Here is a 22,435-nt window from a genome sequence, read left to right as displayed (position 1 = left end):
GCCTGGATGGGAGGGGGTTTGGGGGAGAATGGATGCATGTATATATATGGCTGAGTCCCTTTATTGTTCACCTGAAACTACCACAACATTGTTAATCAGCTATACAAAAAATTAATATATTTTGTATATTAATACAAAATATTATTGGTATTGAAAAATTAAAATTAAAAAGCAAACAAAAAATCTTACAGCCTATATGAAGTGATAAACAGATCTTTCTGTATCTGCCAAGTGCTAACTTATGAGTAACTATGGCAAGCTTAAAGTTCCTCTCCCAAAGAGTCAAGGCATTTTAGGGGAAAAAGCACCTTAACTTCAGATCACTGGACTAATGTAAAATTACCCATGTTGAACTTATCCTTGAATATTCCTGAGAAAGATGTTAAAATAATAAAAAGACAATGCATGGCTTCTTGATCTGTGCTCCAGATTTTCTGGTGGTGGCTAGGCACAAGCAGCAAACGGGGTAGGGGGACCACGAGTCAGCAAATGTTCCTTTCACAGTTCTGGACTTCAACATACCTGTCCATTACCCCATGTGGGCAGTTGACCAGGTGAAGCTGGTTGGAAAAAGGGGCCAGGCTTGGTGCAGAGAGGACTTCAGTTATACCTCTGCCTCAAAATAGGTCTGAGGTCATGGATAAGGATAGGGCTTCCCAGGTGGCACTAGTGGTAAAGAACCTACCTGCCAATGCAGGAGACACACAAGACTTGGGTTTGATCCCTGGGTTGGGAAGATCACCAGGAGGAGGGCATGGTAACCCACTCCAGTATCCTTGCCTGGAGAATCCCATGGACAGAGGAGCCTGGCAGGCTATGGTCCATAGGGTCGCAAAGAGTCGGACATGACTGAAGCATCTTAGCACACATGCATGCATGGATAATAATACAGCTAAGAGGAAATATGAACAATAAAGACAAGGAGCAACACAAATGGGGCCCGAACCAAGATATGAGCAGAACCCAGGCAGAGCTCATCTCTGGTCACCGGGTTCCACTGCCCATTGCCTGTTGAGCCAGCCATGTGAGAAGCTCCACAATGCCAGGGCACTGGCTCTTCCCCATGGCGTTTAGTTCACCTCTGGTTCTAGCGGTTCTGCTCTAACCCCAGGGTCTGAGTTGTGCAGCCCCTACTACTGCCCTCCTAGGGCTGTGCTTCGCCAAGACGCCCAAGGAGCATGTTTCTCCAACTCAGTGATGAAGCTGAAGTTCTCTTTTTCAAAGTAACCATGCACATTACAGACTCTGAGCCTCCCAGTTGGTCATCAGTGACAATCTCTGGAGAGTAGTGACTGAAGCAGCAGAAATGGGAAGATGGAGTACTTGAAATTTAGCCTCCATGCTGCTAACAGTGATGCCCTGATTATCATGGAAGATCCTCTTCTTATGGGGATGTATAGCTTCTTATGTTTGGTTTTCTAAGTTCTTTCCCTTTCATTATGTTTCAAAGATATTCTATGAAGGAAACTCATTCATTAAAGGAAATCTATAAAGGACACTACTTACTCAACTGCAGAACTTAGTGCCAAAAAATGAATTTCATCCTAACCATTACATTTAAGTTAGCTATAAAACTGAGGAAACCTTTCAGAATTTACAAATACAATAAGGCCCCAAATATAAGCCCTGCCTTACAACCTACAATTTCCTCCGGCCCAGGGACACTTTTGTCTTACTGATGTGGCAAGTGAATATTTCAGGCCTCAGGGACCATGGCTGTGGAAGGGACTATGAATGTGGAAGGATGCCTCTAGCTCATTCAAAGATGTGTGTAGTGTGCAACAGAGATTTGAGAAAGAGGAAGAGTCAGATAGGCATCTGGGCCTTGTATTTCTCTGAGCTTTGTAAACTCTGAGCTCAGTAGGAGCTGAGATCACCAGAAAGGAATGGAACTGAGCCAGATCATGTTAGCATCCCAAAGAAATGTCTGTACAGAAAGAAGTCCAAATGTTAGGGCTCTATTTTTCAGTGAATCAATATAGAAAATTATATTCTTCAGTGCTTTTTATTCATATTTTATAAACAAGGGAATTAACTTCTTTGTTATCCATGACCCTATTTATCAGTGCCAAGGGAAAGTATGTTCCAGAAAAAAAGATATCTTTCACACCATCTGTATCTTATTATCTGTCACTGGGAAATGATGTAACCTAGTACAATTGCTTGGGTTTTCTTAGTTTCAGGACAATAAGAGAAGCTAGATCACTTTGGGTACCTGATATCACATCTATGTTTTTGTCCATTAAAGGAGTTTAGGGATAATTCGTAAAGGATCATTATACCTCATATTTTGTTTAGAAACTATTTCCAGCCCTTTGTGGAAGGATGCAGATATCTTTAAGTATAAAGATGTGTGTTTCTTCACATGTTTATTTCCTACTAGCTTCCCTTTCCCTGTAACTTCAGCTATTCTCACATCTGCCCACAGCCTGCCTGTGTTTAACATCATGGAGCTTTCTGGCCATCAGACACATGTCCAGGGGGGTCCAGCTGGCTTTATGTTGGAAACTCCTATATGCTTGCAGAGCCTTGGCCCCCACAGATGTCTGATTATGCCACCATGTTGCCTTTAGAATGGTCCATTTGTACAATGGGGAGACACAGATGGATTATGGATCCCAGGCTACCCTAGGTTTTGCAGGTTGGCCAAAAAGTTCATTTGGGTTTTTTGCACCATCTTAAGGAAAAACTTGAGTGAATGTTTTGGCCAATCCAATATTTTCCATTTGGGACCCAGGTCTGTACACCATCCTTGGAATTCAGATATGGAGGCAGCCATTGTCACTGAAATTTCAGGAAAAATTCTGGTACCCAAAAGATCTGGTTTCCTATACATGGGAGATGGTCTCTAGAGAGACTAAGCCAGTTATGAAGAGCTGGGGGTTGAAGATACAAAAACCTGTAGGATAGCCAAGCATCCTGGACCAGGTGAAAACCCGTAGAATGGACCATGTACCTCCTTCAGAGAAGAGAAGCTCACATCCTCTAAAGTGTCCATAGTGCAGCTAGGCATTTTTAAAGACTCAGTGCGTAGACTGGGCATTATCCTTGGTAATCCAAATAAAAAATGGCCAAGTTCATTCCAGGCATAAGGCAATGGCTAGCCACCACTGCCTTACCCCCTGAAACTCATGAAAGCATCCTTTGGCTGGTAGGAGAAGGGCTTGGAGAGACTCAAAAGAGTTGAGAACACAGATGCCTGTATTTAATCAATTGCTCCGTACACATGCCCAAAATACACAGCAGTTGATTCTAAAACTAAGCAAAGGAATTATCATTTATTGAACACTTACTATGAGCCCCAATCAGGCTGATCCTTAAGCCTATGGCTGGCCATAGCACCACAGCCTCACCATGTGCCCTATCTGTTTGCATGGTCCCAGAGCCTAGGGCCAGCTCTCCAGCTTCCTCATTTTGTCAAAGTTCGTCTCCCACAAGCTTAGGTATGTATGTCTCCGGAGCAACTCTGCCTTGAATTTCAAAGCATATATCCAATGACCTGAATGACATCTCCACGTGGATAGCTGACAGGCATCTCAAAATTAACACATCCAAAATTGAGCCCCTGATATCTACTACTTCCCCAAAGTAGCTCTTCCTGTGGTCTTCCCCATTTCATCTTCCAATTGCTCAAGCCCCAATGCTTGGTCTTATCCTTAAGCACTTTCTCTTATATACATATAAGCCACCCACAACTGACTTGTCAACAAATCCCACCAGAAGTACCTTCAATCACGTCCAAACAGGTCCAAAATCTGAGCATTTCACACCATCTTTACTGCCACCCACCCCAATCCAAGCCATCTGTTTTTAAATTTTATTTATTTTAATTGGAGGCTAATTACTTTACAATATCATAGCGGTTGTGCCACACATTGACATGAATTAGCCATGGGTGTACATGTGTTCCCCATCCTGAACCCCCCTCCCACCTCCCTCCCCATCCCATCCCTCAGGGTCATCCCAGTGCACCAGCCCTGAGCACCCTGTCTCATGCATCCAACCTGGACTGGCAATCTGTTTCACATATGATAATATACATGTTTCAATGCTATTCTCTCAAATTGTCCCACCCTCGCCTTCTCCCACAGAGTCCAAAAGACTGTTCTATACATCTTTGTCTCTTTTGCTGTCTCTCATATAGGGTTATCATTACCATCTTTCTAAATTCCATATATATGCGTTAGTATACTGTATTGGTCTTTATCTTTCTGGCTTACTTCACTCTGTATAATAGGCTCCAGTTTCATCCACCTCATTAGAACTGATTCAAATGTATTCTTTTTAATGGCTGAGTAATATTCCATGGTGTATATGTACCACAGCTTTCTTATCCATTCATCTGCTGATGGACATCTAGGTTGCTTCCATGTCCTGGCTATTATAAACAGTGCTGCGATGAACATTGGGGTGCACGTGTCTCTTTCAATTCTGGTTTCCTCAGTGTGTATGCCTCAGTATGCCTCAGTAATGTTTTCTGGGTCATATGGCAGTTCTATTTCCAGTTTTTTAAGGAGTCTCCACACTGTTCTCCATAGCGGCTGTACTAGTTTGCATTCCCACCAACAGTGTAAGAGGGTTCCCTTTTCTCCACACCCTCTCCAGCATGTATTGTTTGTAGACTTTTGGATAGCAGCCATTCTGACTGGCATGAGATGGTGCCTCATTGTGGTTTTGATTAGAATTTCTCTGATAATGAGTGATGTTGAGCATCTTTTCATGTGTTTGTTAGCCATCTGTATGTCTTCTTTGGAGAAAAGTTTGTTTAGTTCTTTGGCCCATATTTTGATTAGGTCATTTATTTTTCTGGAATTGAGCTGCAGAGCTGCTTGTATATTTTGGAGATTAATTCTTTGTCAGTTGCTTCATTTGCTATTATTTTCTCCCATTCTGAAGGCTGTCTTTTCACCTTGCTTATAGTTTCCTTTGTTGTGCAGAAGCTTTTAAGTTTAATTAGGTACCATTTGTTTATTTTTGTTTTTATTTCCATTACTCTGGGAGGTGGGTCATAGAGGATCCTGCTGTGATTTATGTTGGAGAGTGTTTTGCCTATATTTTCCTCTAGGACTTTTATAGTTTCTGACCTTACATTTAGATCTTTAATCTATTTTGAGTTTATTTTTGTGTATGGCATCACCATCTCTTATCTGTGTTACTACAAGAGTTTCCTAACCAATCTTTCAGCTTCTGCCTTTGACCTACTGTGTTCTGTTCTCAACACAACAGACAAAATAAGTCTCTGAAAATATAAGTTAGGTCACAAGATCCCTCCAACGCTTCCCATTTACTCAGAGTAAAAGCTGATGCCGTTAGCGTGAGCCCCCAAGGCTTACATGAGCTGTGCTAGCTCTCTCATCTCTGTTCCCACTGGCTCTCTGCACCCCAACCACTGTGGCCCCAGCCAAGCCCACTTCACCACCTTTGAGGTCCTTGTTCTGCCCTTCCTTTGGCCTACAATGTTTTCTTCAGTTATCTGAATAACTTGTCTCCCCACTTCGTTCAAGTCTTAATTCAAATATTCTTTCTTGAAGAGGGCTTTCCCTATCCTCCTAAGATTTCAAACCCTCCTGTGCTTTCAAAACCAACTAGTTTTTATACATATCATTCTCTAACATGCTTTACATTTCACTCATTTTGCTTTTTTTCTCATAAGAATGCAAACACAATAAACAGGGAAATTTTGAGTATTTTCCATGTTCCTCTGTCAAGCAACAAGCACCAGACAAAACCAGCCATGGATACATAACTGTGAATGACTCGATGGCACCCGTTCCATAGTCATTATAAATATTCTGAACACAACTCCCCTTGGCCTGAGGCCTACACAATCCTAGAGAAAACCAGCAACCACCATCCTTTTCCTATTCCCCTTCCTGACTGAAATAAAAGCACCTACTGATCCAGCACTGGCTTCCAGAGAACGTGGTACTTGTAAAGGGGGGCCTGGGGAAGGGGCTGTAAGCATTTAAAGATGCTCCATATCGTAGATTCACAAACTAGTGTCTGATTCGCACATCACCATACATGTATTTATTTACCTTCTGAGATTTCAGAGTCTCGGATAGAAAGCACAGACCTGGGACTGCTCACACCCCAACATGCAGCCCTGACACCACGGTTGGGCCTAGGTCGACACTTCTATGGGCAACCTGCCCACACCCACCACAGGCGGAGGGCAGCTTCCTGCCATTTTGGTTTGAACAAGCCACAGAGCACCTGGGACTTCAAGTCCCTGGAAGTTTAACTGCAGAAGGAACTACAGGAGGATGCAGCTTATATGGGGAAGGGAGGGTGAAAAATTAAGTGGCAGGCAGATTGACGTGCTCTCTGCATGCTTTCTTGGTAGGAGGATCAGGAAAATAAAGAAAATCAGAGCAAGGCTAACACCTTGCCCTGAGCACATGGCTGGCCCCCTCCCTGGACCTGTTACCTTAGACTGAGTGTGTCCTCCGTGAAGACTTTTCCTTTCAAGCTGGGTTGGAAAGAGCAGAAGCTAGACAAAAAGGGAAAGGATTATTCTATCAGCAGAGTCAGGACCCTTCCACCACCAGGAAAACATTTTCGGAAGCAGGCTAGAGATCAGGTTCATTCTTGCCCTTCCAGTGAACCCCACCTGTCCCCAGATCTGGGTGTACCTGTGAGACACCCCATTAGCACCCTCTGCCAATAGATGTTCTGGCCTAAATAACAGCAATGATAACAAAAAAACAATAGCTGCAATCAAAATTACAAGTTTTAGAGACCTCCTCTGGGCTGGGCACAGGCATTTCCATTGCCGATCTCAGCCACCACTGCAGTACTCCAGGGGCAGGTGCCATCTTGCTTTAATGCTCCTTGAACAAGGGTGGGGTATGGTTGGTACCATTCACTGCCTGAGCTATGGATGTAGAAGACTTCTAGCTCAACTGTGAAAAGCTTTGTGTAGCACATAGAAATCATAAGGGAACATGAACGTGAGGTTCAGCGTTGCCTGTCTACTTCTTCAGTTTGGTTTAAAATGGAACTTGAAGACATTTTAGGAGGCGATATAACAGCAGTCCTTGGAAGAGCCTCAAAGGGAGAATCACAGTCAATGGAGATGTGCCCAGAGCTGGCTCAGATGGCCTCTCTGCAAAAGTTGTTTTCTCCACTCTGGTCCTGCCCTTGGGACCCAGCAGCTGGTCCCAAGGGCAGCTGATAGGCCAGGGCCAGCAGGAAGGTAAGGCTAGAATCTCTGAGCACAAAATCGCCCAGAACATGCAGGCCAGGGATGTTAAATCTCACCTCAGGACTTTTAGCCCCAGGTGAAGCTGAATATGACCACTCTTCTATTAACCCAGCTTCTGCGTCATCTGTTCACGGCTAGGAACCTACCTTTTAACACCTTCTGGATTCTTTGCACACTCACATATCTCTAACTTTAATAATATAAATATAAAATTTAAGATTTAGCTTAAATTTCTTAGATTGATTAATCTTTTTGGAGAACGTAAAGTTAAACAAAGACAGTATGCTTCTCTCTTTAAGAAAAAAAGATGTTCCGTGCAGAAGTGGGAAATCAGTTGTTAGGAATTCTTTCCAGTGAAATATGAAGTCAGAGCAACTAAAATTGGCAACTGGGATCAACAAAAATGATTAAGCCAAAAAAAAAATTACTTGGAAAATTAAAAAATAAAGCCAGAAAATTCTGGAAGACTGATTAAATATGTTGTGTCTGCACATTTTTTCCCTTCCTTCAGTTTTTACTGTCCCAAATTACTTCAGTTCATGAAATAGAGCCTGTTTCCCAGGATTGAGAGAAGGAGCTTTTATGGTTTTCTCTTTACTCTGTTCCATAACTCAAGAGTTCTGCGGGTAAGTTCCTTCTCGAGTCTAACCTAAATCCTGCTCACTGTGGGTGGAGAACAATCTCCTGAGAACAGAGCTGTTCTGCTGCTGTTGGTTCATGATCAGTTTCCTTGGCGGAGGATTTTCAAATTCTTACCTTTTGAAGACTTTACTTCGATCACTGTTGTGGAAGACAAGAAACTTGGAATATCCATTTTGGAAAAAGATCTCCAGGGCAATGTCCTATAAAGAGAAACCCCTTTTACTTACTGCTCCGAAGTTTCCTAGGATGGATGGAGACCTCCCTCCCCCACCCCCTGCCCTGCGCTCCCTCTCCATGGAGCCATGGTTGTTGGCCATCTGGGCCTCTATGTCAGGTGTGGAAGGATTTCAGTCTAAAATGGACGCAGAGACATGAAAGGGCAAATCTCAGGCATGTGTGCTCTGGAAAACAGAACTTCAGAACTGAGAGATTCAGTTCCCATAGATGCTTAATTGGCGGAGGATGAAGACTTACCTACGAAGTAATGAACATCCACCAAGAATCTCTCCCGTCCACAAACCAATGAACTTACTGCTTGGACTCTGAGTGGACACACCCACCTTGTTCTCTTTGCCAGTAGATACAGCCGACCTCAAACCCTCAACCCATTAGCCTATAGCTCACAAAAGCCTGCCTTTCCTCAGTGGTTATTCCTCTGTTATTCCTGAATCAACTCAATTTCTGGTAAATTCAAGCTTGCCTCAGTTACCTCCTTATTTAGGTTGACAAAGGCAACCCTTCCTAGTTAGTCCTTCCAACCTCCCACACGGGATATGAAGACTTTGGTAACAGTGATGAATTGGAGCCTTCACAGAGTAAGTAGGAGGGCAGGAGACCTCAGAGTTCCTTTGACTGAAGAAGGAAACAAGAGCCCAACTCACAGGAAAAGTGAGGAGGGGACAAAAGGAGGAAAGTGCCCAATGATATCTTCAGACACTTCTACCTACTCCTGAGTCAAGGGTTTCACTTCCTGAACCGAAGGGTCATCTTACCAGAAACACTGGGAAGCTGGTTGAGTGAGTGGATGCAAGCCTTAGTCTGGGCAGCATCCTATGCTGACCTGCAGACTTGAGGCACAGGACCTTTGCCAAAACCACTTTGCTGAGCCATTTTGATGTGGCCACACTGACATAGCAATGTCTCTTCAAGGGTATTTTGTTAACACCTAAATGAACCTGCCTGCCTTCCTTTTTCCTTTCTTAGACTTGGAATAGTGATAGAGTGAGCCCACATATAGGATGAAGCTCAGGGATGAGGTCGGGTCAGGGAGAGAATACTCAGTACTTGAGGAAGGGCCTGGGAGAAGTGAGGTCTGAACATGGAGGGAGAGATGGGGAGGGGGAGGGTCAGACTCAGAGATGGGGTGCTGCATCCAGCAACGGTCAGGTCCTGCTCCTTCCTGGCTGGAAGCGGGTTCTCAAAGTCCAGTTCATTAGACTTCTGAGCAGAGGGAAAGTATCTGTAATGATAATGTAGCACCCTTCTCCTCTGCAGATGTACATAAGAGCCTCAGATTTTTTTCCTACATATAGAAGTATAAATAATGCACAAAGAGATGATGAACATAGAATCTATGGAGCCCATGACTTGCCCCAGCAACCTCGAGTGCCCAGGCTCTGACTTCCTTCTGGGAGAATCTAGGGCTGGGCAAATGGGGGCCTTGCACATGAAGCTCTCCCAGCCCCACTTAGACATGCTCACACACCCTCCCACTTCTGGCTTCCACCACTGTCAGGCTAACCAACCATCTGGAAACAATCTCCTTTGGGGAGAAAGACACTCACTTACTGATACTTAGTTGCTACTATGTATAACATGTAAATAGACATACAATCACTAAAAAAAATAATTTTTGAGTACTTGCTATGTGCTCAAAATGTGCTAAGTGCTATATTATGTAATAGTGGAAAAGACAAGGGGTGGTGGTCTGTTCACTGGGGAGAAATGGAAGCCCAGAGGTGCCTGGCTGTGCAGAGCCAGGCTCAGGACTGGACCCATGCTGGCCCTGGTCAGAACCATCAGCAAAGGGCCTCCTCCACCCACCCCTTTCTGGTTCACTCTCTGAGAAGGCCACTGAGGGCTGGCAAAATGGGAACCAACGCTTTGTGGGCAAAAGCAGCAGAGAAGGAAGGAGAGAGAAAGAGCCAGTCAGAGCCAGCAGCTTGCCAGATCCTTGCCTGTGGGGCAACTGATCCTCCCTAGAATGAGCCCCTCTGAAAGGCTCCCTAGAGCTTTAGCTCCAGAGAATAATAATAATATAAATAACAATGAGGCCTCCAGCAGGAGGGTCATGGGACAAAGAAAGGTACACTTATTCTGTTTCAGAAGGCCAAGCACTCTCTTGTTGGCCTATGCAGAATAGAGATCCTGCAGAGAGAATGGGGGAAGGGGTCTGGGCCCCGCCCCTCTCACAGGGGTGGGCCCTCATCTCTTCCTCTGCCAGGTTGGGAGGCCCTTGGGCACAGTTGCAGCTTTACTATTGCAGAGGTTGGACTGCTGAGGGCAAGATGTGTTTGAGGCCAGTGGGAACCCCAGAGCTCTTCCTCCTTTTGCCACTGAGGTGATGCTTCTAAACCAGGAGGTGTGCCTCTAAGGTAGGAGATGAGAAGTGTTTGGTTGTGACTCACTGACAACAGAACCCTGCCTCTGGAAGGAGTCTGCTCGTTTAGCAGCCAGATGAGCCCTTGAATACGCCAGACAAGGTTCTGGGATCCTGGTCGGAGCGGACAATCAGGAGATCTCTAAATCACCTGGCCCAGGAAATGATGGAGCTTGACGGCAGATGAAGATTTGAGGGCAGAGGGGAGAGGCAGTAGCCTGAGGAGGTGTCCCCGCGGTCTGAACAGGGCAGACTGGCACTCAGCTTTCAGTCACCAGCTCTGCCATCAGGCAGTGGAGCTGCCCCGTCCTGTATTCCTGAGTCTCCGAGGCAGCTCTGGGGCATGTCAAGGGGAAAATAAAGCTCTTTGCTTTTTTGGGCTGGATCCTAAGTGACATGGTAAGAGAGAGAAGGGCCCAGTGGCCAAATGGCAGGGACTGGGGAGAGGGTGAAGTAGAGGGCAGAACTCTGTCCCAGCCAGGGGACCAGCCCAACAGAAGCCAGGGGTATTCACAGGTGTCCCAAAGGGCCCTGCGCTGTGCATGGGTGAAGGGGTCAAGGAGGTGTGCCCCTCCCACTCAGATGGGGCCTCGATGGCATCTGAACCACCATCAGGTCTTAGGGTTAGGGTTAGGGAAGGGAGGGTCCTTCCTCCAGGCCCCTCCCAGGTCTCACCTGCAGGAGGAAGCGTGCCTGTCGGAGCTCCCTGAGATCACCGTAGCTGTGGCGCTGGCACGAGTAATGGTCAGAGGACCTGTCTTTGCTGCACATGTTGAAGATGAATGGGTCGCTAATGCTGGAAAGAAATCAATGCGTGCAGTGAGAGGGTGTCCAGTGAGGGCTTGCTCACCTGCCTGAACTGGAGTTTCTGGGACACATCGGGGGATGTGCCAGCACCCACTTACCTGATAAACCCTGACTGTGTCAGCCCTGAGCTGAGGGGTAATCTGGGACACTGGCTTTACCAGAGGAGCGGACACAAGGCAAAGGGGTCACCTTCAGGAAAGACAGTGACACAGGGTGCAGACGTAAGTGTGAGAAGGCTCTCTGGGTATCGGGGTCAGAAATGGGTTGGTGATGCGGTGGGGAAAAAGTCAAAGAGATGTGTAGTTAGGTATGGACAAATTTCAAGTTCCCGAAACATGAGGCAGAAAGATGAAGAGCCTCTACTAAACAGTCCCTGTTCAACACGGTCTCAGACAACATGGTCATAGTGTAACTTTTAATATGATATTCTTAACTAGGGAAATCACAGGACACTAAATGATAATCATGATGTTGATTGACTGGGTCTTTGGTAATGGAAGTGGATTTCAGATTAAAACATACTTTGATTTGTCCCACATTTGTATGGGACAAATCCAATTACCAGTTTATACCTGGAATTTACACCCAAATCATCTGCTAGATCACAAACTCTTTACCAGACTCAGCCCTCATCCGACTGAGCTGTGTATCTGTGGAGTCTACCCCAGTGCTGGTATAAGACAGACTTTCAGTAAGTATTTGCTGAATGAAATTAAACAGAGAGCTGATGCCTTAAAGCTGCTGACTAAAAGCACTAATCATAAAAAGCCAGTTGGATGGTTTCGATTCCCACCAAATGAGTCAAATGCTACACCTTGTGAGCTTGGCCGTATGGGTTGAATTGGGTCCCCCAGAAGATGCAGGTTGACGTCCTAATCCCCAGTACCTCAGAATGTAACTTTACTTAGAAATAGGTGAATAACAGAGGTAATAAAAGTGAGGTCATGAAGATAGTTCCCAATCCAGTAAGACTAGTATCCCCCAGTAAAAGGGAAACTTAGACATGGAGACAGACACACACAGGGAGAAGATGGCCATGTGACTGGAGTGATGTGTCTACAAGCCTTGGACCATCAGGGATGGCCAGGAAACACTAGCAGCTTGAAGAGGCAAGGAAGGATCCTCCCTAAAGCAATAGAGGGAGCATGGCCCTGCTGTCACCTTGATTTCAGACTTCTAGCTTCCAGAATTGAGGGATCATAAATTTTTAAGAAGCCACCCAGTTTTTGATACTGTGTACAACAGCCCCAGAAAACTAGTTACACGGAAAACACAGTTACCCTAGTCAGCCAAGAAGGAATCTTCCTCAAAGCAAAATATAACCTTCTAGAAAGGGTCTTGCTTTCTGAGGAAAGTTACAAAGTACCTGGGTCCAATACCTGCTGGAGGATTGGCAGTGTTCTTGAGTTTTATTTGGGATATTTTCATGGTACATCAGGGAGTCTCTTTCAAGGTCTAAGGCTCAACTATACTCAAATTGATGGCAGTCTTTTAGAGAAACATTTCAGAGTTGACTTAGCTTTATTTTTAACTGGCTTATTTATATATCTTCCTTAGTCTTCATGGTCAAAATAAGACTTAATCTCCATTGATCTCACATGATCTAATGGCCCATCTCTGAGAACCACATCTCCACAAGTGCCAGCATTTTCTTCAGGCAGTAAACAAGGGCTCAGAGAGAAAACACTGTCTGGTTTAACAAACACTTCTTTGAGGTATGGTGACTAAAATTACCTATGCAATTCTAAGGTAGTTAAACATTCTCACTACTCTCCTACTTGCATTCTAGAAAAGGACATTTTGAGACTTGAGTACATCCAACCTAACAATTGGGTGTCAATTGAAAGTGCAGATATAGTCAATTGGATCATGATTACATGCACCTCATAAACACAATTTACCTAATCAATAAGATCTTATCCAACACTAACCAGAGGTGGGGAGTGAAGCAATGGACTATGCGAGTCATTTCATGGGCACTCCATGCATATGGGTGGAGTAGAAAGCTTTCATCAGCTCTCAGAAAGGCGAGTCTGCAGACCCATTGTCCATATTGATCAGTATCAATAAAACATGAGCAATAAAATGAGATGAGTGTGCCAAGTATTAATTATATGCCTGCCTTGAAAAAGCATAGAAGATTCACTGCAATCAGTGAACATTTGGTATGGATAAAAGACAGAAGTTAGCAGATAGAAGAAGGCCAAGCATTTTAAAGCAAACCTAAATCAAAGGAGGGTGGGCTGACATCTATCCTTCCACATTCCTTAAATTCTTGCTTCTTCACATAGGTTGGAAATAAGATGACACCTGGGAGTTAAAATTCTTGCTTATTGGCAGGTGAGACTCTTGTTCCTCTGTCAATAGTCTTAAATAGTGGTTCTCAAAATGTGGTCCCAGACCAGTAGCATGAGCATTAGCTGTGAATTTGGTAAAACCTTAGGCCCTAACCCAGATCTATCAACTTAGAAACTGGGATGATGGTGGGTCCCAGAAGTCTATTTTATCAAGTCCTCCAGGTGAGTCAATATAATTTAGCTTGAGAGCCACTAGGCTAAGAGGTTATCTTGTCATCACTTGAGCTTTGGCTAACTAGAAAAGAAATTGGCATCTAAATTTCTTCACAAATAATGAAAACATACAACTGACAATAACTAGCAAAAGTGCAAACACAGTCAATTTGGTTTTGAATGGCAATACTTCATAAACATTAGAGAATTATTCAATAAGAGCTGCTGATTGAACCCAAATACACCAACTATCAATACATTTGATCCTGGAGAACTTCAGAATTTCCTGCCAAAGATCTCTGGTATTAGTTGGTATAAAAATGACTTCAAATGTCTACCCAAATATCACTCATCCTTCAAGACCCAAATCTTAGCTCACTTCTCCAAGTAGCTGTCCCTCACCATACCAGCCACGTATCATCCCTCCAAGTGTGAATGAACCCTGAAGAGTCCTCGCATAACATATATTTTGTCCCTTGATGATAGTGTGCTCCAAACTCTTTCCAAAAGAACCTGTATATGCTGCTGATTATATTATGGGCCTTGCAGGGATAAAGAGGCAGTGCCTGATGTCTTGCATAAGGATCAACAAGCAAGAAGTTGTTGACTCAGTTATGCATATATATAAATACATTATTTTTCAGCAGTATTTAACACAAAATTGTAAATCAACTATACTCCAATTTAAAAAAAAAGTTGTTGAATAAGTACACTGATGGGACTGGATTCTATTATCCAAATAACCTAAAGAGCGATCCCTTTTGTCCTGTGGTGCATTTCATAGCAGGAGAGCCTGAGGAGCTGCTATATGGTTAACTGCTCCAGATTTTAGCTTTGGGGGATCCTAGTCATGGATGCCGATGCCTTAAGGTTCTTCTCTTTTACCTCATGGCTCAGTTTCCGGCCCAAACCTGAGCCCATAGAAAGAACAAGGTGGGAGGCATAGGCGTGGGGTGGCTGAGAAGGCAGCTTGGGGTCAGGGCAGAATCTGCCAGGATTGGAGGGGCACTCACTTGGATAAGCAGTGGCGGGTGCAGTAGACATCACCCACGGGAGAGAGCGTGAAGTTCTCGCAGACGTAGAAGTGCTGCTGGCCGAAGAGCAGGAGCCCTTCGCAGACCAGGTGGCCCTGCACGATGACCAGGGAGTACTTCTGTGTCACCTGCAGGGAGAGAGTGCCAGAGTCAGGCCATGCATGCGGGAAACACGCCCAGCTTCTTAAGGAGGACAGGTGGGCAGTGTCTGGTCGCCCACTGAGCACTGGGAAGTGACAGTAGCACCCTGTAAATGACAGAGCTGCTGCCCCCCAGCTGCACTGCCCTGCACAGTCTAAGTGGGACTTCTACACCCAACACCCTGTTTCATTATTTCACTTACCCAAGGCCACCGTATCGCACTGAGGCATGTGGATGAGTGTTCATTGCTATTTTGAACATGTTGACATTTTTCCTCTCACTTTAAGCTCCTCTACAACCATGCAAAACACTCCTCAGTAAACAATGAGGAAAGTTTTTGAGGTCTGAGGCATCACTCAGTTACAGACGTGAAGAAACTTGTCAAGAAAACAGCTGGAAAGTGACTAGGACAGGGCCGGAACCAGGTCTGCCTAGAACCACAAGTGCAAGACTGGTACTACTGTCTGCAAAGGCCAAGGCTGCTCCAAGGTGTGTGCAGAGGAGGCACCAGCTGTGCCCAGATCCCTTCTTTCTGGCTCAAGCACATTCTCTCAGCAGCTGGAGATGCTGGCAGTTTCCCAGAATCCCCTCAGCTAAAGAGAGTACCTGTCATGGGTCATGTCCCCGTCTCAGTGGTCATCTGTCCCCAGCAACGGGTCGGTGCAGAGGCAGACGGACTGGGCCCTTTGCCTCCATTCACTGTGAGCTCCCGTGGCCTCAGCCGAGGTCTGGCTGAGACTTCAGTGAGGGTGCACATCCTGCACCCCATCTAGCAACCCACACTCCCAATAAACGTGACGCGTGCACCTCTGGCTCAGTGTTGGCTTTCTGGGGAGACTGACCTGGGATGATGTCTTGGTATGAACCAGAGTCCCACATTAAGTAAGGACTAGTTGGGTCCTTACATAGAATGAATCTCTGAAGGAATGAGTGGGAGAATACATGAATTCTCGGTGACAGGAGCTCAAAGGAACCAGAGTAAGATCAAGGCCAACATTTTCTCAGGATAATTCTGTGCTAATTTCAGCTATACAAAAGAAGAACTGACTTTAAAAAAAAACAACAATAACCTACTATATAACCATTGGGCTTCCCTGGTGGCTCAGATGGTAAAGAATCTGCCTGCAATGAAGGAGACCCATGTTCGATCCCTGGGTCAGGAAGATGTCCTGGAGAAAAGAATGGCTACCTTGTTCAGTATTCTTGACTGAAGAATCCTATGGACAGAGGAGCCTGGCGGGCTACAGTCCAGAGGGTCGCAAAGAGTTGGACATGACTGAGTGACTAACACTTTCACATAAACATTGTAAACCATTTACAAATAATCCTTACAACTGGGAAAGAAAAATTTTACTAGTCTAATTTAGAGATGAAAAAGAAAGAGGATGCACCAAAGATGGGTAAATGGACGAGCCTGGGGTTAAAGCTAAGCTCCCTGCTCACCTTTGGGAGCAATGATGGGGCAGCAGAGGTGAAACCTGGAGAGAAGCCCTGCACACCAGTGCTCACACCCTACTTCAAATGGGATTTAGCCAAAGTGAAGGACAAACAAGATAAGCAAGAACTCTACCCTCGTGGGACTTAAAATCCAGTGGGGAAAGACACATCCACCAATACATTATCAAAAACTGTGATATGCATTGAAAGAAGAAAAAGAAAAACAGGTTGATAATGATATAAGGCAGAGAGAAACTTGGAGGGGACACTATCTCAGACAAACTCTGAGACCTGAAGGATGGAAATGAGCAGTCATGGCAAGGCTGGGAGAAGAAATTTCATGGAATAGGAATATCTATCTCAGAGCATAGAGGCAAGAAAGGCAGATCTGGGGAGCAGAAGACAGGTCAGTGTGGCTGGTGAAGCTGGAAAGCATGCTCAAATCCTGAGGGCCTTAGGTGTCTTCATTTTCCTTGGAAGGCCCCCATGTACTCATAAAAATAAAATCTGTCTGCACTTCTCCTGTCAATCTGTCTTCTGTCAACTCAATGCTGTAGCCTAAATAGAGACTCTAAGGGGGTAGAGGAAAAATTTTGTCTCTCCTGCAGTATAATCTTCCAAACAGATTCTGTGCCTACACAGTTTGTTTTATACATATTATCTTTTTTTTTTTTTACACAAATAGCATATTCATACAGCTACTGATCTGCATCTAGTTGTCTTCCTTAATAGGCCATCTAGGAGCCCTTTCCAAATCACTTCTTACAGAGTTGTCTCACTTTTATTAAAAGATACAGACCATTAGTTTGCATGGATGTGCTACAACCTTCTATTGATTTGTTTTCAAATGTTTTAACATTATAAGTGATGCTGTAGTGACGATCCTTGTGCATAGGTCACTTTGAACACATATGTAAATCTGGAGTAAATCTTGTAAATTCCTAGAAGTAGAACTGCAGGTCAAGGACGTGGACATTTTATATTCTGATCTAGTGCCAGACTGCCCTCCTGCAAGGTGACGCTAATTCACACTCCCACCAGCATTGGTGGAGGGTGTTTATGCTTCCTACGCCAAGCTGTTGAAGCTTCTTCTCTTACGCCTTTGTACGGAGGAGACTTCATCCTCAAGTTCACATGGTCAGATGTGGGGCCAGAGTACACAGGCCTGGGTACTTCCCTGGCCTCTCCTGTCCCTGTGATGCCCCACCCTTGCCCAGACTCTGTGGTGCCAACAGCAGGGGCTGCAGCATGTTCTCATGATCTCCTGGTGTTTTCCTTTGGGGGAGAATTAAGTAATAACCAGAATAAACCAAACCACAAGAGGAATGTCTGGTGAGAGCTGGGTCAATAGCTTAAAAATGGATTCTGCTAGAAAAGGATAACACTCTAAAAACTGGAAAATGAGCCCAAGTGAACTATTCCCTGCTCTTCCATTTAAATAAACCCTAAGAGGGCTCCATCACCAAGTTCACTTGTGATGAAGAAATCCCTCCTGCCATGATTCTATCAATCACTTTAAAAAGAGTGGGACTTCAGCTCCATAAGTAGAACATTTTTAAGTTTGGCTAAGTGACATATTTTCACTCCTAATGGGTGGATAAGTAAGCACACAGCCACACCTGGCCCAGGTATGATAAGGAACAGGTTGTCTGGAGGTCCAAAACCGCCAGAGTTAAAGTTAGAAGGGAACAATGTGCTGGGACATTCTGTGGAAGCCCATGCCAGCACATTCTCCTAGAGGCAGGCCTCAGCCTGATGTCTGCAAAAGGGGAAGTTCAGCTGGAGGCTCTCTCAAGATTTCTTCCAGCACTATTAGTCTACAACTTAGTGCAACACCTTAATTTTACAGGTAGAAAATGTAGGATTCAGCACTATCACATGAGGTACCCAGTAACAGAGCTAACGTGTACATTCTCTCACTGTTGCTGTTGTTTAGTCGCTCAGTCCTGTCTGACTCTTTGCGACCCCATGGACTGTAGTCTGTAAGGCTCCTCTGTCCATGGGATTTTCCAAGCAAGTATACTGGAGTGGGCTGCCATTCACTTCTCCAGGGGATCTTGACTCAGGGATCGAACCAGCGACTCCTGCACTGCAGGCAGATTCTTTACCACTGAGCTACCTGGGAAGCCCACATTCTGTCACACTTGTCTGCAAAATCTACTGCAAAGAAAGCTTCAGCTCTGTTCACAGGTGTCACACTTTTCATACATCTGCTCACCGAGACCTTGTTAACAATAAATTCCGCTACACTGGTGTCTGGAATAAGAGTATTCTCTCTCTCTCTTTTTTTTTTTTAAAAACAGAAAGCACAGATTGCTGAGAAAAAGTTAAGTATCAAAAAGGAAAGAGGCTATTCAACTCCATTTACATTGACTACCTATGAACTCAGAAATCTACTTTTTCTACACGGATGATTTTTAGATGAAGCGTTCTGTCACACTAGTAGTCAAAGAAATGTATATTAAAACAATAAGGAGACACTATTTTTTATATGTCAACTTGGCAAATCTGAGAAGAAATATAACGCAAAGATCTGTTGATGGCAACTCTTCTTTTCAGATGGAGACAAGGAGCTGGGATGACCCCTGTCTGCCTGCATCTGCCATTCCCACAAGCGAGCCTGCAAACAACCAAACCTTCGGCCTTTCTCTGCTGGCTCTGAAGAGACCAAATGGAAAAGGATGGAAACTGAAAAGGATTACAAGTTCTGAAGTCTGTTCAAAGCACAGTGCATGGCACTAAGTGCATTTACTGAGGATCCACGCATCAGTGGTTAAAGATGAAACGTGTTTCTAGCTAGGGCAGCTCTGGATATTGTAAAACCCAGACCCATGAATCTCAGCATTTATTTGAAAAGCTTAGGTAGGAGAGTCGCCTGGGCAGCTTGTTAAAGTTCATATTCCCAGGTTACATCCCAGTTGTTCTGATTCAGCAGGTACAGAGTGGGTCCTGGAATCTGCATTTGAATAGGTAGGCCAGATGATTCTGATGCAGATGACCTGAAGACCACTCTTAGAAACTGAGCCAGGGACACCAGCCAGGCTACAAAAGCTGAGGTCCCGTCTTAAGCAAACCTATGGCTACCACTCACTTATTTGCTCATACTTTCATTTAATAGCGATGTGTTAGATGTTTTAGCCTGTGCCCCCATGCAAACACAAGGGGAGATAAAGCACATGTTTGTGGTGCTTGTGGTTTGACAGGAAAGAGAGGAGAATATCAACTGTCCTCGAAGAGCATGGTGTTGGAGGGAAGCACACATACTTTGGGGGCACAGAGGAGAGTGCCTGGCCCAGACAGAGCCCCGAGAGGGAGTAGAGGCGACATCAGAGCAGTGAGTCTCGAGGTGGTGACCCCAAGGCTGTGGTTATGAGTTAAGAAGATTAAAAACAGAGGAGAAAATTTCCAAGGCACAAAGGCTTGAGAGAGTGGGACATGTTTGGAGAATATAAGCAATTCTGTATAATTAGAGTAAAAAGGCAGGTGTGTGTGCATGCACACTTGCACACTCATGTAAGGGTGAGAGAAGCAAGTCCAGGGGAGCACAGGGCCAGCTCAGAAGGGCACGAAGTGTGCCAAAGAGAGCCTCAGAAGGTTTTCAGTAGGGACCACATGTGTAGCTCTGCATTCTAGAAGGTCAGTCATGGTGACCCACCTTGGGGGAAAGATTCTACATGAGAGGTTTAACACACTTCTTCACTTTCTACAAATGACTTCAGCTAAAAATACCTACGAAGAGCTTGGTGCTGCTCTCTGCTGTTCAACACAAAAAGATCTCCCTTTAAGCTGATTTCGCGTCTAACAAAGTCATGCTAATATTTTACATTGAGTCTGTATGAAAAAATAAATGTTTAGTTTTTCATGTAATTAATTACATATTACATGCATTAAATAATTAATTCATGTAATTAATTAATTTTCATGAAATTAATTGATTTCATGTAATTTTCAAGCAACAGTAAAAAACAACTCTCATGGGAGTTCTGACTCTGGACTGGGTCTGGAAGCACATTTTTTAAGTGGATACACTTTTGCAAGCAGCTCTGTGGAGGAGGTGCAAGGGACGCAGCAGCTGACACAAGCCCACGGTTAACATGCATTAAATAAACCACTCCTCGTGTCAAATGGAGCTGTTTGCAGAGAAATGTGTTTGTGGTTCTGGGAATCATTAATCAATGGCGCAAAAGTGGCATAGAATAATTACTGTCCCAGGTATCGCTGGAGGCGATCAGAGCTCTCACATAGAAATGAATTAAGCTGCTGCCATTCTGAGCTCTGGTCTGCTGGCTTCCCCTAGAGGCCTCTGTAGGGACAAGCCATCCAGAAGTGTGTGAGGAGATGTGCCCTGCAGTCTCCTGGGCTGGGTCTTGCAAAGGCCCTAAAAGCAAGTGCTTCTGAGATGGCAGGGGAGAAGGGGCAGGACTCGCCGTGAGGCTGCCTGCCCACTTTCTGTGACGGCCACTGAAGGCAGGTGTTCTGGTTTTTCTGAGTGTAGGCGCACACCTGCCACATATACCCTGCGTGGGTGTCCTTTCACTTAGAAAGCACACGAGACCCACAAGGTCTTATGGAGACATCTGAATTAGGAGAATTCTCAACAATGCTGATATTGTCTCAGCAATGCTGAATTAGAATTACAACAATAGTTGCTACAAAATATCTCAACACAAGCAGAAAATATTAGTCTGAGGAAATGAAGAAAATAACCATCTATACACACACACACACACACACACACACACACACACACCCCTGCTGTGGGCACACTTCCTGTATCTTTGCTTGAACTGTTTCATGGTCCGTGTGTGTGTGTGTGTGTGCGCGCATGCGCGTGCATGCACACGCTCAGTCATGTCCAACTCTTTGCCACCCCATGGGCTGTGTAGCCCACCAGGCTCCTCTGTCCATGTCATTTTCCAGGCAAGAATACTGGAGTGGGTTGCCATTTCCTTCTCCAGGGGTCTTCCCAACACAGAGATCAAACTTGCGTTTCTTGAATCTCCTGCATTGGCAGGCAGATTCTTTACCATCTGTACCATGGTTCTAGAGTCAGTGCAACAATTCTCCCTTCCTCGACGGGGCAAATGCTGAGTTGGGACAGATTGAAAGAATCCAGGCCTGAGTGGATCTCTTTCCTGCTGAGATGATGAAGGATGGAACAGAGGGTCAGAGTAGAACCCAGGAGAAACCTGACCTGCTGGGCGGAGGCCCATCTGGGGTTTGACGCCGTCCATGGACGAGCACTTCCTCGTTTGCACTGACAGGCCCTTCCCCACTTCCTCAAGGTCATCGCTTGGTGTTCAGCGTTAATACCCCATTTTCCCCTTTTTCTTGGCCTGAAAGAACAAATCCTAAGATACTATTAAAGAAAGAGCCACGGTCACAGTAATAATAGCAGGTACAAGCCATCGAGAGCTGCTCCGTGCCTGGCACAGAGTCTAGGGTGAGGACATGCAATGTAAGTGGTGGAGGTGGAACTGGGGCCAGACCCCTGCCCATTCCGCCTAAAGGGAGCCTGTCCCCACGGGGCCCTCGCTTGTCTCCTAGAACTTCTCCAGGGAGCGGCTGTATCTGGTGGTTTGGTCCACAGACCCTGCAGGAATTCAGCTGAATCAGGAAACAGTCTCTTCCACAATTAACCATAAAGCCAGAGGGAATGAGCACAACTCAACAAAATGGATCAAAACAACTCGTGCAAAGAACAAATGTCTTGATAATATTCAGAAACAACTTGCTTGCAGCTGCTCAGCACCTCATTTCTGGGAGCTGACGCTCCTTTGGCCCCCACACCCGGGGTGGTCCCTCTCCGCAGACAAAGGGACACCAAGCACTATGTGGAAACAGGACGGTTCCTGCCTCAGCCCCTGTTGGGCTTCACAAGCTCCTGTCTGCACAGCCTGGAGTCATGAGCCACATGAAGCATTCTGACAGTTTCCTGCTATGTGACATGGAGACCCAGAAAGACTGAAGTTTAAGTACAGGCAGGGGAGGACAGGAGAACAGCATCTTGCTAGTCCTGGCCTGCCTCTCAGAGGCTGGGGGCTTCAGGCTCTGGCTT

General features: G+C 45.2%; 1 protein-coding gene across 4 annotated transcripts in view; it reads right to left on the bottom strand.

Moving 5' to 3' along the window:
- The window catches only part of WDFY4 (WDFY family member 4), a 255,952-nt gene that overhangs the window by 58,856 nt on the left and 174,661 nt on the right, over positions 1–22,435 (bottom strand). For all 4 annotated transcript variants that reach the window (XM_043926460.1, XM_043926457.1, XM_043926459.1 and 1 more), the window contains exons 44-47: positions 14,779–14,927; positions 11,124–11,244; positions 7,964–8,049; positions 6,431–6,493 (exon numbers count right to left, since the gene is read on the bottom strand). In XM_043926460.1, coding sequence (XP_043782395.1) covers positions 6,431–6,493; positions 7,964–8,049; positions 11,124–11,244; positions 14,779–14,927 — 419 coding nt within the window. The remainder of the gene's footprint in view (positions 1–6,430; positions 6,494–7,963; positions 8,050–11,123; positions 11,245–14,778; positions 14,928–22,435) is intronic.

The sequence above is a fragment of the Cervus elaphus genome, chromosome 15, assembly GCF_910594005.1.
Source record: "Cervus elaphus chromosome 15, mCerEla1.1, whole genome shotgun sequence".
Lineage (NCBI taxonomy): Eukaryota > Metazoa > Chordata > Mammalia > Artiodactyla > Cervidae > Cervus > Cervus elaphus.
This window is presented reverse-complemented; position numbering and strand designations above follow the sequence as displayed.